This window comes from Zootoca vivipara, chromosome Z (assembly GCF_963506605.1).
Source record: "Zootoca vivipara chromosome Z, rZooViv1.1, whole genome shotgun sequence".
In the NCBI taxonomy this organism is placed as follows: Eukaryota; Metazoa; Chordata; class Lepidosauria; order Squamata; family Lacertidae; genus Zootoca; species Zootoca vivipara.
This window is the reverse complement of record NC_083294.1, coordinates 1080615-1097481: the sequence shown is the minus strand read 5'-3', so window position 1 is coordinate 1097481 and position 16867 is coordinate 1080615. Positions and strand designations below refer to the sequence as shown.

The 16867-nt window shown below is 48.5% G+C and overlaps 1 protein-coding gene across 1 annotated transcript in view; it reads left to right on the top strand.

Moving 5' to 3' along the window:
- Positions 1 to 8859: 8859 nt before the first annotated feature.
- Positions 8860 to 16867, top strand: part of LHX6 (LIM homeobox 6) — a 34827-nt gene continuing 26819 nt past the window's right edge. Inside the window, exons 1-3 of the mRNA XM_060270251.1 lie at positions 8860 to 8922; positions 9115 to 9300; positions 9443 to 9564. Coding sequence (XP_060126234.1) covers positions 8920 to 8922; positions 9115 to 9300; positions 9443 to 9564 — 311 coding nt within the window. The 5' untranslated portion in view covers positions 8860 to 8919. The remainder of the gene's footprint in view (positions 8923 to 9114; positions 9301 to 9442; positions 9565 to 16867) is intronic.

Genomic DNA, 16867 nt, shown 5'->3' with positions numbered 1-16867 from the left:
CATTTTGAAGCAAAATAGTCTAATGTGAAATGCTTGCAAATGCAGCAAAACTGGGCATTTTCTGCCTTTTCAAACCAGAAAGTCCCAATTCTGCACCCATATCATACACACTGATCTCATTTGTATATTTTACTCCTTTGTATCATTATGCATTGGGGTGGGGGTGGGGAACAGGTGTACAAGGTACTGAAGTTGTGTGCCCCACCCGGCAACAAATGCAAACAAATCCAGCCACCCCACTGACCCCTTCAGTGTCACCTGGCATTATAGCTTGAAGCTTTTTCCATCTGGAAAAGCTAAAATCACCTAATGTGTTTTAGATGACAGCTAAGATAGTCAAGAAGCAGGATTTTGCACAAGTTTCTATCCTCTTGCAGAATCCTAACACACATCCAACTCTGGCAATGGCAAGGGCGAATCTCCAGCACTTAAACATTTGCTACTGCTGCCTTGTCAGGCTGCAATGTTTAGGTTGAGTGCTGAGATGAATAAATTAAAATCCTTTAAATCATGCATATAATGTAGGTGGTTATAAGCATTCAGATGGCATGCACTATCTTGAATGATGTATTTTCTCACACACAGAATAAATGCTGCTTCTAAGATGTTGCTACAGTATAATATATTATTATTATCATCATTTCTATACCGCTTTATATTTTTAAGAAAAGTCTCAAAGTGGTTTACAGAATATTAAAATATCAATCAAATATAGAGTATACAGTCAAAGCAATATAATTAACAGAAAACTAAATTATTATCTTAAAGATGAAACATCATAAAGGAGGTCAACTACAGAATACATATCCAGCATAAAGTTAACAAAAACAATCTTAAAACATTTAAAAATAAAACATTGCTAAGTGAAGTCAAATATAAAATGCACATTTAAAACAGCATAATTAACAAGAGAATAAAATATCAGCATGTCACAGCTGTTTGGCAGGCACAAAAAGATGGGGCAAAAGAATCCAATAATTGGGATTTATTGTCAGGCATAGTGATGTCCCTCTGGTCTCCCAGGAGCCTCTTTTGTAGGGCTGGTGAATCTGGCCAGGTGGAAAGGGCCTTGCAGGGAGCGGCCTTCACACTCACAGACAAGCATAATGCACACACATTACTAAAAGCAAAGAAATTACGCTTTGTGGTTCTTTGGCTCATGTAGTCCAGCATCCTGTTCTCCCAGTGGCCAACCCAGATGGGAAGCCTGCAAGCAGACCCAGAGCACAACACCAACTCTTCCCCACCTGCAGTTCCCCATAACTGGCATTCAGAGGCATAGTGCCTCCCAACAATCCAGGTGGAGCATACCCTTCATGGCTTGGAATCACAGATAGTGCTATGAATTTGTTTAATCTTTTAAACCCATCCAAGTTGATAGTCATTCCACATCTTGAGAGTGAATTCCATAGTTTTAACTGCTGTGTGACAAAGGATTTCCTTTTGTTTGTCCTGACTCAACCAACATACATTCAGCTTCATTGCATGTCCACAAGTTCTAGTGTCGTGATTGGGGGGCGGGGGCGGTCCTTGAGCCACTGTCTTCCTAAAACATGCATAATGTTTTATACCTCTTACAAGTCTCTCCTTAGTCACCACCTCTAAAAAGCTCCCAAAATTGTAACCTCAAAGAGAATTGCTTCAACTGCTGGATCATTGGGTTGTCCTCTTCTGAGCAGGCATTTGAGCCTCTGCCTTAAGTTGCATCAACCAATTTAGGACACCCTTTGGTCTTTTACAGGAAGGCAGTTGTGAAAGGCATATTGCAAACCTGAGCTCTCAAGCCAGTCTAAGGCAGTGGTGGAGAGGCTTCAGTCCAGTTAAGGCTGTTGGACTCCAACTGCCATCAGCTCCAGCCAGCCTGGCCAATGTCCAGGGGTGATGGAGTTGTAGTTCAGAACAGGAGCATCCTTGGCTGCCTTATCAACACAGATCTGTTGTCTATCCAACTTGGCATTGTCTACACTGGCCGGCAGCAGCTAGCTCTCCAGCATTTCAGGCAAGAGTCTTTCCCAGCCCTAAATGGAAGTTCTAGAGGTTGAATGCAATGCAAAATAGATGTTCCACCACTGAGCTAGGGGTCCTTCCATCACTTGGGGGGGCCACTGGTACCACCCCTTGCTCTAAGGCGGGGGTCCCCAAACTAAGGCCCGGGGGCCAGATGCGGCCCAATCGCCTTCTAAATCCGGCCCGCGGAGGATCTGGCAATCAGCCATGGAGGAAGGTGGGCAGTTGGTGGGTCTCAGTTTGTCTTTTGTTGTTGCCAGCCTAATGTGTTTTTGAGGTTTTTGGTGCAGCCTCAGCGTCAGCCTCTGGAGCAGCCTCCAAAATGACTTCCTCTCTCTTGCACTGGCCAATTTGGATGTCAAACTCAATCAGGGTGATTATCTATTGCTGGCGCTCCATCTTCTCATGTTACTTCCCTAGGCCTGAGTCTACAGAGAAGCCCCAGCGAGGTCCTTGCGCCACAGAGGTGATCAAATTTCTAAGCAGGCCCTCTTTGGATGCGGCTGCCAAGAGGCCAAGGTGACGGGCAGATGGGATTTGCTTTCATGCTGCCAGGCAGGCTCAGGTGGGCTGGTGCCCAAAGCAGAGACGGGTGCCAACCAGTCAAAAGCCAGCTCTCCCTCCCTCCCTCCCTCCCTCCCTCCCTCCCTCCCTCCCTCCCTCCCTCCCTCCCTCCCTTTGCACAGTTGATGGGGTGGCTCAACTTCACTGCCTGCCCAAGTCACTCTTAGGGCCATGTGCAAATCCTGCGGCATGCACTTTCATTCATTAGCCAAGGACACAGTACTTCAGCTTCTCTGCTGGCATCAGGCATTTTGGGTTTGTCCCAGAATTCAGCATCCTGAGAATTCGTTGTGAAAAGAACAAGATTCTAGTCATGACGGTAGAAAGTTGGTGAAATGATAAAACAATAAAATTATCATTTAATAATTTACAACCATAATTTAAAACATACAAAAAAAGTTAAGGTTACAGGTAGGTAGCCGTGTTGGTCTGGGTCGAAGTAAAATAAAAAAATTCCTTCAGTAGCACCTTAAAGACCAACTAAGTTTTTATTTTGGTATGAGCTTTCGTGTGCATGGTACCTGAAGAAGTGTGCATGCACACAAAAGCTCATACCAAAATAAAAACTTAGTTGGTCTTTAAGGTGCTACTGAAGGAATTTTTTTATTAAAAAAAAGTTAAAACCACAGTACATGTGGTGGGGGTGTAAATATGTACAACTTTTTTGGCAAAGGGTGTTTAAGGAGATAACAGAAAACACTGGGTTAAAGCTGACCGAAGGTAGCATTGTTATCAATTTATGATGGGGTGGGAGCTACGCAGGCTAGGAAGGACCTGTTCACATTTATTGATAGCTGCACGAATTATTTTAGCCAGGAAGTGGAAGGGGCAAGCAGAATATAAAAAGGAAGAATGGTATAAAGAGGTGGGGGGGTATAGCTATTAATGATAAATTAACCCGTGTCATTAAGGTAAGATGGGGAATACGTAGGAGAAATGATTTTGATGAGATATGGAGGGAGTTTGTAGAATTTGTACTGTTCAAACAAAAAAGGGTCAAACCATCGCAAGAGGTGTTGAAACTTTGGGAGGTTGGATATTTACAATGGAATGGTCTCGGGGTTGGGTGCACATGTTTATTCTTATTTATTTATGATTATTAAAAATAATTTAAAAAATAAAATGAATTATAAAGGCGGGGACACCCACAGTAGACTAGATTAAAATAAATTAAAGCTCATACAAGCTTTTTAAACATATGGGTAGGCTTGTCTAAATAAGAATGTTTTAGCAGGCACACACACACACACACACACAAAATTACAGCAAAGGCACCATCTGCCTGATATAAATGGGCAGTGAGTTCCAAAGTGTAAGTCATAGAATCATAGAATCATAGAATCATAGAGTTGGAAGAGACCACAAGGGCCATCCAGTCCAACCCCCTGCCAAGCAGGAAACACCATCTACAACTCCCATGATCCCTAGCTAACAGGGCCAGTGGTCAGGGATCATGGAAGTTGCGGTTCCAAAACATCTGGAGAGCCAAGGTTGCCTATGCCTGGTGTAAGTCCAGGAGAATACCATGGTCAATGGTATAAAATGCTGATGAGATATCAAGAAGCAGGACTAAGATTCAAAACTCTGCAGAGGAGAGGGCGGCAGAGGCAGACTCGGTTCCATGGCCAGGCCAGAATGGAATGGATCTAAACAATCTCTCTCCTCCTAGACAGAGCCTGCAGCTGCCCCACCATAGGCTCTCCTCCAACTTCCTTAAAAGCGGGGTATTGGCCACTGGCCAAAAGCTGTTGCCATCCAAAGGGCCCAGAGCTGGCTTCTTTAGCAGTGGGCAATTCACTGCCTCTTTCAATCCAGCAAGGACCACTCCCTCACACTCTGCACCCAACCAGTCAACCCCCCCCCCCAAAAAAAAAGCCAGGAGGGACAAGAGCCAGAGGGCATGTGGTCGGATGCATTGCCAGCAATACCTTGTCCAAATCAGCTGATTGCATGAGGTGAAACTGATTGTACAAAATATCCTTAATAGTGGCACTGGGTACTTCAACTGGAGCTGCAACAGTGTAGAGCCAAGATCACTCTGTAGTGGGGTGACTCAAAGTGCATAGCAAGTTGGTCACAGCAGGTATTCGAGTGCTCCAAAAGTCCCTCCCCCACGCTGGGAGTCGGTAACCTCTGAACCAACTAAAACAACTATAACTGGTTGGCTGCTAGAGAGTGCACTGCCACATGGCAGGCACAATTACATGTTCTGACCAGTGTTTGCTTGGTTTCAGAGTGAGACCGTGCCACTTGTGCTCCAACCCTTGCCCAGCTTGCTTCATAGTGTGGAGCTCCTCAGAGGACCAAGGGGCTGTTTGTGTCACAATCCGTTGCATGGGCGGCAAGAGTCCAGAACTGGTCCACCAGGGCCAAGGTATGGGCAGTGACGCTGGTAGCTGTCTAGCTGGTGGGCCCACAGTCAGGAGCAAGTCCATCAGAGGTCAGGGACCAGAGGAGGCCAGGATGCAGGAGAACTGCATCAAACCGGAACAGGAACTAGCTAAGCATGGCATGAAATCACGTTGCTGTAGCAACAACCCAGGGTGAAGTGCAGACCTTACTCCTCCTGAGCTTGCCTCCAGGTGCAGCACATTACCTCATCAGACCACGCCTGCCAGCCTGTACCTGTTTCCTCCAAAGCAAGCATGGCCAGGGCCTGATCCCTGCAAATACTCACAGCACTCAGGGCCTGGTCCCTACAAAAACACTCACGGTGCTCATTACAGTTTGGGTTCCCCAAATTCCACTTGGAAGCAATGGTGTCAGCTGCCCGTTTCATCTTGAGATGAGTTCTTTGACAGGACCCCCAGCTTTCTCCACTGAAAAATCCCCCAGAGCATTCAGGGACACATCAGGTTGCATCAATCTCTGAGGGCTCACAGGGAGAAAATGCCATTGTCAATCCAAACTTAATGAGACAATGGTCTGACCATGACAAGCCCTCCCATTTTTGGTCCATCTCTCATAGCACTTGGGGCAACGATCCCATTGAGAGTGCCCTCTCTTACATACCTGATGTGCATGTGCATTAAGTGTCTACATGTGAGGACATGTAATATACATTGGTGGTTAAAAGCATCATGTAATGCACACACACCCAACCCCAAACACATTTGATTCCCATCTAGTAAACAAATAGCATGTTATTTGCATGATGGAGCATGATAGTTAACATAAGATGACATAAGAACATCAGAAGAGCCTGTTGGTCAGGCTAATGGCCCATCTAGTCTAGCTTCCTGTTCTCATAGTGGCCAACTGGATGCCTGTGGGAAACCCGCAAGCAGAATTTGAGCACTCTCCCCTCCTGTGGTTTCCAGAAACTGGCATTCAGGAGCATTTGCTGCCCCTGACCACAGAAGCAGAGCAGAGCCATCATGGCTAGTAGCCATTAATAGCCTTCTGCTCTGTTTTTCTTTTCTTTTCCTCTTTTGAAGCCATGATCTAAGTTGGTGGTCATTCCTGCATCCTCTGGGAGGGAGTTCCATAGATTGCTGCATGAAGAGGGACTTTCTTTTATCTGTCCTGAATCATCTAACATTCAGCTCCATTGGATGAGAGGGAGAGTTGGACTGAGGTCGCTTCAGACACACACACACACACACACACACACACACACACACACACACACACACAATACTTAAGGGGGTCAGGCCTCCTCAAGTTGATGGGCATCATCATTCAAGTGGTGTGTGCGCTCTGGACCTTTGGATTAGTTATGTGGGGCAGGGCTTATAGAATCATAGGGTTGGAAGGGACCACCAATGGTCATCTAATACAGGACTCTCAACTGATGCTTTGATGACCGATGGCCATCCAACCTTTGCTTGAAAACCTCCAAGGAAGGAGAGTCCACCACCTCCCGAGGGAGACTGTTCCACTAACACCTCCTACCATGGAAAAGTTTTTCCTGGTGTTTAATTTGAATCTCCTTTCTTGTCACTTGAAGCCATTGGTTCGAGTCCCACCTTCCAGAGCAAGAGAAAACAAGCTAGTTCCACCTTCCATGTGACAGCCCTTGAGATATTTGAAGGTGGCTCTCACATCACCTCTCAGTCTCCTCTTTTCCATGCTAAACCTACACAGTTCCTTCAACTGTTCCTCATAAGGCTTGGCTTCTAGACTCTTGATCATCCTAGTTGCCCTCCTCTGCACACCTTCCAGCTGTCAACAGCCTTCCTAAATTGTGGTGCCCAGAACAGTATTCCAGGTGTGGTCTGACGGAGGTAGAATAGTGGTGCTATTACTTCTGTCAATGCAGCCAATAACAGCATTAGCTTACCTGCCACCGCCCCCCCCAATATTTTATTCAAGATGGCACTTAAAATAATGAATAAAATAGTAAATAAAATCATAGCTCCAAGTCCTTTGCCACCCACTAGCCCCCTAACCCTCTCCACATTCCCAAGCCAGTACTTCTGTTCCACGCACTCTGAATAGCTCATCCTATAACTTTCACTTATATTTGTGTGTGAGCCTAAATTATTAGAAGGGGACTTGAGGAGGCTCAGCCTCTCTCTCACTGTCCTCCTCCATGCGAGCTCCCTTCATGGTGAGAGGCAGAAGAATGCTGCACATCCTCAGAGGCACTCTTTTCCGTTCACGCCTCTTCATTCAACGACGTGCAAGATCCGAGCCCTGCGGGAATATCCACCCTCCGGGTCCTTCTCTCTCCTCTGCTGCTCTAGCCGCCCCGTCTAGTTTCAGGAAAGAAAGGAAGGAGGAACAGGAGCGGGGAGCGTCCTAGTTTTTTTGTTTCGTTTTTTAAAGAAGGAACATTAAAGTTGTTTCCAGCAGTCGCCTCGGGTGAGTCACGTCTGGGCGGCCGCTGCCGAGGGGAGCTCCCCTCGTCGTGTGCCCCCAACTACCCACCCCCGTCCATGTTCTGGAAGAATGAGACCTCAACCCCCCAGTCCGAGGGCCAGCAGTCGCGGACCGAGGTGAGGCATGGCATTGTGCGGATGGGCAGGAAAAGCGGAGAAGAGCCCTTCTGTGCATGTGGTGGGAGCCGGGGGAGAGAGCCTCCCGTGCCCCGTGCAAACTCCAGAGAGGAGAGCGGGGTGGGCAAATGAATGTCCTGAAGTGGGGGGAGAAAAACATGCCATCCTGATTTGGAGGTGGGGTCGTAGTTTTGAGAACCTGGTCCCTAATCCCTCAAGCAAGAAGGAGCCAGTCCCGCCCCCGCCCCCGCCCCCACCTGAGCTGGATGACACCTAGGCTCGCTTGGAATGGGGAGGACTGAGAGATTGTGTGTGTCCCCACAAAAAAGGAGCATACAAGGATAAAAGAGGCCTAACTGCAACCCCCCCCTCCGCCCAGCTTTCCACGTCTTTGACAGAAGAGGGAAAACTCCCCAGCTTCTATAGAGGAGGACAGATGTGACCTCACCCCCCCCATGTAGGTGCCACCCTAACCCCTTCCCTGCCTTTTGCGGGGGTGGGGAGAGAGAGTGAGATCACCTCCTTGATCTCCCAGGTGACTCTGTCTCCCCATCTCCTGCATCTCTTTTCTTGGGGGGCATGTTTCGAGAAATTCCTTCTGCTTTTAGTGCCTTGGGACGGTGGTCTCCTCGAGAGCAAAAGGGCCTCCTTACGAGTCAATAAAATAAAATGCCGTCTGGAAGCCTCCTTGGTGGTGGTGGTGGTAGCGTATAGTGGAGGAGAGTGTTGGTTGGAGAATGATGCAAAATTTCGGGTAGGGAGAGAGGAAAGAGAGTCTTCTCACGGGTTTTTTTGTGTGGTGGGGAGGTAGAAATCGCCTCCTCCCTCTTTCTGCTGCGCGCGGGTGGGGGTCTCAGTTCTTTGGTGCTCGGGGAGAGGGAGGAGAAAGTGCGACTGCAGTGGGGGAAGAGAGGAGCAGGAAAGGGGCAGGCAGGCGCTGCTTTTACGCAGCCCACCCGACGGCGAGGCTGATTGATAAGCGCTGCCTTTCTGGCTGGGCTTCGGCGCTAATTGCAGGCGCTTCGGGGCGGCGTAGGGAGGAGGACGGCGTGGACACGGCTGCAGCAGCAGCTTTGGCGAAGCAAAGCGAGCCTGGAGCGCAGCGATTACCTCGAGAGCCGCTTTTCAAAGCCACCCCCCTTCTCTCCTTTCCTCCCCCCCCCCGCAAATTGCTCCATTAACAAGCCCTACCGCCTCTACCTTTCTTCTTTTCCTTCTCTCTCCCTCTCTCCCTCTCCCTCTTTTTTGATCGACGCCGTTTCTATGGCCACTACAAAGTTGAGGTTTATTGTCTGGAGCGGGCTTATATAGAGGGGGGGGCATGGAGCCCCGCAGCTAGAGCCTTTCCGCCGGTTTCAGAAGCAGCAGCAGCAGCAGCGAGGAACATCTCCACCGCGCGCCTTGACGAATGGTAAGCCTGCTTCCGACGGGGAGGACGAGGCGCAGCTGGCTGAGAAATGGAGGAAGGAAGAAAGGGGGAGAAGGAAGAAGCAGGAGAGAGCGGCTGGTCCTCCGCCTCTCGGGGAGCCCTGGGGTGCTGTCGGGCTCCCGCCGAGCTGCGCCGCACGTCTAACGCCTCTTGGTTTTCTCTCGCTCTCCGCAGGCCCAGCCGGACGGGGAAGCGCTCCCGGGCGCCCTGGATAAAGAAGAGGCGCGCTCGGGCGCCAGCACGCCCTCCACACCCTCCGTCTGCTCCCCGCCGTCCTCCGCCTCCTCCTCCTTGCCGTCGGGGACCAAGAACGTCTGCTCCAGTTGCGGCCTGGAGATTGTGGACCGGTACCTGCTCAAGGTAAAGGGGAGCCGCGTAGGGGGGAATGGTTGGTGGGTAGGTGTGTTGTGGGGCAGGGGCAGTGAACGGACAAGGTTTTTTCTTACTGCCAGCCCCCTCAGCCCTCATCCCAGGTCCCATTGCCTCTCCCCCCTCCTCGCAGGTGAACAACCTCACTTGGCACGTGCGTTGCCTGGAATGCTCTGTGTGCCGGACCTCGCTTCGCCAGCAAAACAGCTGCTACGTCAAGAACAAAGAAATCTTTTGCAAAATGGACTATTTCAGGTAGGCTCCAGGAGGCCGTGGGGATGGACTGAACTGTGGGACTGAGGGAGGGCGAATCCGGAGCGATTCCGCTTGCTTTGGAATTTCCTGGTTGTTCTGGAAAGGTCTCCTGAACGCCTGGGCGGGTTTACTCTCACTTTTAAAGTAATGGTTTCATATGCAGCGCAGCGAAGTTTACTTGGGAGGAACTCGAGGTGGGCCTGGAGCTTTAAGAGAGAAATTTTCTCAACTTTGGAGAATGGAAGAGAATGGGAGTCTTGGGTTTCTTGTGTTGTTTTGCCCCGTAGCGTTCATATTCGATTTGCGGGATGCGGCTAATGATGCATTCACTGGTACCTAAAGAAGGATTCGAACTGAACGTGTGAACAAAGCATTAACTCAGGTGCGCATTGTTCAATCATCGGGTCTTTGCCCACCAAATCTTGGCCAAAAAAAAGTGCGGGGAGGCTGACCCCTATAGATATATTTAGGTGCGCGCACCCAGTTAGGCAGGATTCTGAATTTGCTCGATTTTGATTTATACTAGTTCTTAACCCTGATTAATCCGAATTTAAAATTTTTTAAAGTAAACTTTAAAACAGGCGTCCCAATCTCAAACCAGTTCCTTCCTTTTTAAGATTAGGATTTGGTAATGAAAACGAAGTCCCGCTCGGATTCCTGGCTAGGCGGAACTCCGGAGGGGAGGCGGGCGCTGGTTTTGGTTTGGAGCTGCCCGCCTCCAACATCCTTTTCTGAGGGGGGCAGCTCTGCAGGTCGGAAGCGGGTGCGCTTTGACAGCGGAGGCAGAAAAGTTCTGGAGCCTCTCCACTTTTTGGCCTTAGCCGGATTCAGCGCTCGGATTGTCTCCAGGTGTGTTGTTGTCCGCCCGGGCCGGAGATTTGGAGTGAGCGAAGCGGGCAGCTGCACTTTCCCGTAGAAAAGAGGGTGCAACTAAATCCGAAGCGTCTCTTTCTTGCAGGAACAGAGAGCTAGGGTTTCATAGGGGGGGGGCTTTCAAAAATATATATAAAAGCGGAGAGACACCCCTCCAAGAGGTTGAATACGGCTAGGTTATTCTGGAAAAGTGGGGGAGAATTCGAATTATACCTAGGGCACCTGAGCGCTTCCCAGGGCTGTGGCTGACCCCCGAGAGGCGAGCACTGGGGGTGGGGTGAGTCCAGATTCGATGACGGGGTTTCTCTCCCTTTCGCATAAATTTGCTGAGGAGACTGAAGAATCAAGGTGCGGGGGGTGGGCGCCGGGTCTCTGGGTCAGGGCCATCCCTTGCTCGGCGGACGAAGCCCCCTTTCTAAGGGCTGCAGAACAGGCTTCCGCGGAGGTTGATCCGGTGCCTCTTAGTCCAGTGCTAGAGAGGACAGGCAGGCCTCTGGGGCAAGGGGCGGAGCAGGAAATCTCCTGCAGCGGTGAAGCCAGCCAAGGCCAAAGGACAACAACGCCTCGCTCCCCCCCCCCAACCAACGCACCCCTGCCTCGACCGTTTTCTGTAGCTAAGAGAAGGACCCGCTCAAATAGTTTTTGTGAGGTTTTGTTTTGTGTGTCGTTTTATACAACCTACGTGCGCTTTTACCTAGTTTGGATTTGACGGGTCGCGCGGCCCGTTTGGAAAGGCCGTGTGCCCCCCTCCCGCTTTCTCAAACTGACCTACCCTTCCGTACAGTGGGTTTGCTTTATAATACTACGGTTTTTGAGAGGATAAATGAGATCAGGAGGGCTGGGCGATGATCGGCAGGGAAACGGGCGTCCTTCTGGAATAAAGAGAAAACGGCCGGCGCCTTTGCTTCGGCGCCCGCGACCCGTCGTGCTAAAGAGAGGAAGGGGGGCGTCGGCTGTGTGCCCCAGAATGCTCTGGAGCCCGAGCCCTTCGTTGGCACTTGCTGAAATAACGATAGTAATAGTAATGATAATAAAAATATTATTATAACACCTATTCAGGCTATAAAGAGGGTCGGATATATTTCAAATAAACATAAGAACAGAAGTGAAGTAGTGTTCGCTGGGCCTGGCCATTGGCCCATCTGATATCTTTCAAAGTGTCCTGAAAATGCCTTTCAAATAAACAAAACGGAATAAAGTCTTCTAGCCTACCCAATTTTGCACGCCAAGGTAACCAGGGAGGGTTGCAAACTATTGTAGTTTGCTTTGCTTTCCCAAATAATGGTCAGCGAATTTTGTGACTTACTCCAGGAGCTGGAGGCGGACCCACCCAAGCAAATCCGAACTCCGGGGTTTGACAGCGCTGGATCAAAAAAGGAACCTGGGATTGCTGGCGGAAGGTGGGGACTGGGGGTGGGGGCTTGCCCTAGCTCACGAGGGGAAGGCTCTTCCCATGGAATCGGGCCCTCCTAAAAGAAAGTCCTTCTTTGTCCATTCCTTAGCTTGGGACCCCGTTCTCTCCTCAACGCCCTCCCGGCCTGCCGTCGAGGAGGTCCGAGGCGGGCAGACCCTTTCTGGGGGTAATTGCTTCGGAAAAGGGGGAGAGCTCGCCCTCTCGCCAGGCGCTGCCCCCCTAATGCACCTTGAGGCGGCCGCGCAGCGCCAGGTTTCCTCGAGGGACCAAGGGACCAAGGGAGTCACCTTTTCCGGAAGGGGAAAAACAAAGCAGGCGAGCTCTGTTTGAGAGCGCGCTGCTGAAATTACAGCGCTGCGGAGCTGTCTGATTTTTAAACCTTTCCTTACCATGCCACCTAACTGAAAGTAGTAGTTGTAATAGTTTTGTTTTATTGTTGTTCCCACCATAGTTATATCCACTGAAATGAATGGACATGGCTAACGGGTTTCAGTTGTTCGAGCGGAGCAGAACAACTTATATGCAGTTTTTCCTGTGCCCATTATTTTGTATTCAACGAATTTCTACTCAAAATGCAACCGCTGAGCCCTTAGTAAGGTCCATTCATATCAGTGGGTCTACTCTGAGTGTGATTAGGACCGATTGCAACTTATTTACTGTTAATAATACAACACCAACATCTAGGCAAATTCTCGGGTTTTCGAAGTTCTCCTTTCAGCTGCGTTTCCTAAAATAAAGCCTAGTCGAGTTCCCAGGGGCTTACTTACGCACGAGTGGGTGGATCGGGGTCTTCATCCCAATGTCCTTCTCAGTCTTTGGCATTTGCCACCCGCCCCCGCCGCTCCCCGCTGTCGTGTGTCTGGACTCTACGCCACTGGACAACCGCCCGCGTTATAGCATTGCCCCGGATTCAAAAAGAAAGAGAACCCCGCAAACCAAAAATGCCCGAAAACGGGGTAGGGAGAAAAAGAAGGAAAAAGAAAGAACAAGATAGAGGAAGCTACGAATCGTTACGATTTTGTGTTTGCAAACAAGCACTGTTGTGGCAAGATTTCGAGCCGAAATGGATTCGAAGCGACTCCCGTTTGTTATTTACACAGCGCAAGTGCTCTCGGTTTTTAAAAACTCATACTAGCTAGGGTGAGAAATAATGGGGAGCATGTGGTGGTTTAGGGTTCAGGAGATCTCCCCAAGCCGAAGCGGCGGTGGCGGGAAGATGGTGCTAAAATGTTTGGCGTGAGTTAAGGAACCTGAAAAATGCGTCCCATTCCAAGGCTTCTCCCGCCGCCCCGCTTGCCTGCCTTGGGGAGGCTGACCTCGCCTGGCTGGGACAGTGTCTGCCCCCCCCCCCCGCAGTGGGGGGTAGCCTGCCATGAATCCCCTCTCTCTCCCAGCAAAGGAACTTGCAAATGAGGGTCGCGGCTGGAGGCTTGGTTCTGCGTTCCCGCAGGCGAGAGCTGCTGGGCGAGCAGCCTCTTCGGGGCGGAGGTCGGCTCTCCTTTCCAATCTGGCTCTTTGCTCATCTCTAGATAGCCTACTTGCGCCGCGGTCCCGGCCAGGGATTTTTTATAAGAGACAAAGAGGATCTTAAGGCTGCGATCTTGCAAGGTTCACTCCCTCTACCTGGGAGTAAATCTCACCGGGGCACGGGGGAGTCGCCATAAGTAAAAACCTGCGCGGGATTTGCGCTGTAAGGCTGTAAATTCTCGGGGTGGAGAGCGGGAAAATGTTCTATGGAGCGCAGTGGCTCTTGCTTCCGAACAACTTGCGTTGCGGAAAACGGAACATTCTTCTTACATTCAAGCGGTATGCGGAAAGAGATTTGCTCTTGAAGAGGACAAAAACATAAATTGTAATACAGGGAGCGGAGAGATTTGATAAAAGTGAAAACCCTGCTTTTGTTCTTTAAAACACTGCGCACTAGAGGGCGGCGAGCAGGTTTGAAAAATTCAGGTGATGCTCCTCCAACCCCGCTCCGGTCTTGGGCTTCGCCTTCATCATCTGTCATTTTCCGGGACACCAAAATCCATGCCACATCTTGACTAAATGTGTCCCCTCCTCCCCACCCCAAAAAGGTGTAAATCAAAATCGAGGTCTTGACAAGTTTCGGGGGGGGGGGAGTATTAATTGGACGCTAAACACCCGCCCCCCGAAAAGCAACATCCTTCTGAAGCAAACTCTGATTGAGGCTCTTGCCGGGTGTCTCTGAATGGAGATTGCAGGGGAAGGAAGGGTTGCGATTAGACTCGCAGGAGAGGGGGCTTTTTTTTTTTTTTTTTTTAGAATGGCGATTGAAACTTCAAAGGCAGAACAAAAGTCAGTTAAACCCACAACACTTATTTTCCAGTTATTTAATCCATAATTTATTTTTACTTTTAGCAACCAAAGGAACTGTTATTTCCCACTGCTGCCTTTCCTCACTTTCCCGCAATAAACCTAGAGATCCACATCTACTGGTGAAATCCAGAATATGTTCGTAATAATAATAATAATTTGAAATTCTTGCTGTATTATCAAAGAAGTTAAAAACTGAAACACTGAATTAAAATGACCATTCACTTATTTACACACATACTTACTAAGACCTAATGGCATATATATATATATATATATATATATATATATATATATATATATATATCTCCTACTTATAATTAATCTGAGCATGTATCAATGCTTATTATTTTCCCCATTTTAATATGCACATTTCTGAGTTAAGATGCTGCATGGAATGTGCTGTACACTTTGTTTTTACACACACACACACACACACACACACACACACACACACACATATAGGTATCTCCTACCCAATGATATATTATCTTGAACACCCACACATACACTCTGCATAAACTACATTTTTTAAAAAGGTGAAAAGCAACCTTGTGGCAACTTGAAGATAAGCCTACTTGGGGGTAGATGTTTTCTGTTCCTTGACTATTGGCATCAGAGCAAATCCAAGAGATGGTTACTTTCCAGCAATACACCCCCCCCATCTAACCTAATCTAGTATTTTCTCTATGCTACCGAGACATCTAAAATGTTGCATTCCACTGTCAGCTGGCGAAGTTATTTCAAAGCAGTTTTAATTTGTCACTCTCCTGCTCGGCTGGGCTCCAATGCAAATTCACCACCTGGTGTTGGGGCATGGCTTGGGTCTCCTCCTTACTCTGCAAGATGGTTTTAAAGCAACCGTTTAGACCTGGCTCAGGTGAAATGCAGCAGTGAGGTGAGTAATTCATGTCTGATGGCAAGAAGATGCAATAACACAAAAGGTATCACCACCAGATGCTGCATTTTAAGTAGAAAGAGCACTGAGCATCGCCTAGGTGGATGGCTGGGATGGTGAGGAAAGCAAGTCACAGCAAATTGCCTTTCACTCTTGGTCTATCTTGCTCAGCTTTGTCTGCACTGACTGGCAGCTGCTCTCCAGGGTTTCAGGCAGGCTTCTCCCTCATTCCTATGTGGAGAGGCCATTGGGGATTGGGACCTTCTTCTGCATGCAAGGCAGGAGCTGTGCCACTGAGCGAAGTCCCTTCCTTGAAAGAGCTGCAAGGGGAGGAGAAGGAGAGGAGAGAGAGCTGAAGAGCAGTCAGTCAAGCAGAGGATGAGGAAGCCTTGAGAAATGGAAGGAGATGTTGCAGTGGGACCACCTGCCTTGGGAGCAGGGTGGGCTCTCTGTCACTGGAGGTATCTGAATAGAAGCTGGGTGGCCAGCTGCCAGAGGTGTTGAGGTTGCACCTTCCATTGCAGTTCCTGCTCTGAGCAGTGGGTTGGGCTAAGCGGCCTCTGAGTTTATTTCAATTCTATTTCCAGTATGGGTAGTCTAACACTCAAAAGCATGCAACCCCACAAATGTTTTTGCCTTGACTTTCCTCAAGGCTTTGTGGTGTTCTCAGAGGGTTCAGCATGGCTGTCACCTATTGCAGGTGGGTAGACTACAAGCTGAGCCCCACTGACAATAACAGAACTTACTTCTGTGTAGACACATATAGAATGGTACTATTGTTCTTTAGGATGCTTTGCATGTGCAGAGGGCCAAGACATTATTATAAGTGGTTTTTGTTTGCTTGAAGATCCCTTATATTATATGTAGATCCCTACATATGTAGGAGGTTGTATCTGTTTGTGGAGGCTGAAATGTTGCTGTAATTGAGATTTAACGATGTTAGGCTGGTGGTTAGACTTAAAAGATAAATAATGATGCTGTTCTGTTCGTTTTAGGTGTTTAACATTTTATGCAATTTTGTTTCTATTTTGTGGTGGTTCTTTTACCATATTTTGGGGTTTTTAAATATTATGAGAATAAGCTGCATAGGAAGGGTATTTGTTATAGAAAAGCAGAACCCAAGTTGAACTGCCCTGAGACTTCTGGGTATAGGGTGGTATGTATATAAATTCAATTATTAATAATAATTAATAATAATTGATGATGGAGATAATGCAAGCAGGGAGGGAGCTCACTTGCACCTACCAGGGCCACAATTAAGGTACAAGTTTACATGAGAATAAGCCCCACTGAACTCCCGAGGGCTTGCTTCTGAGTAGACATTTAAAAGTTTGTGCTGGTAAGCTACTTGTTAGCTTGAAAGTTCAAATACCATCAGTGTAAAGTTAATCTATGGAACTCACTCCCACAGGAGGATTAGACAAATTCATGGAGGAGAAGGCTACTTGTAGCTACTTGCCAGGATGGATATGCTCTGCCTCCATGATCAGAGGCCGTGATGCTTCTGAATACCAGTGTCTGGAAACCACGGGAGGGCAGAGTGATCTCCTTGTGCTCGAATCCTGTTGGTTTCCCACAGGCATCTGATGCATCCTTGTGGGAACAGGACGTTGGACTAAATGGGCTATTATTGGCCTGATTGAGCAGGCTTTTATTATGTTCTTAAAAGGATGCCACTGTTGCTTTTACTTTGTCCTTTAAAACAAAAACCACAATTTCTTTCCTTCTATCAGGCAGATCCTTGGGTTGTTTTGGCCTGAAAGGTAAACTCTCTACTAGCTTTA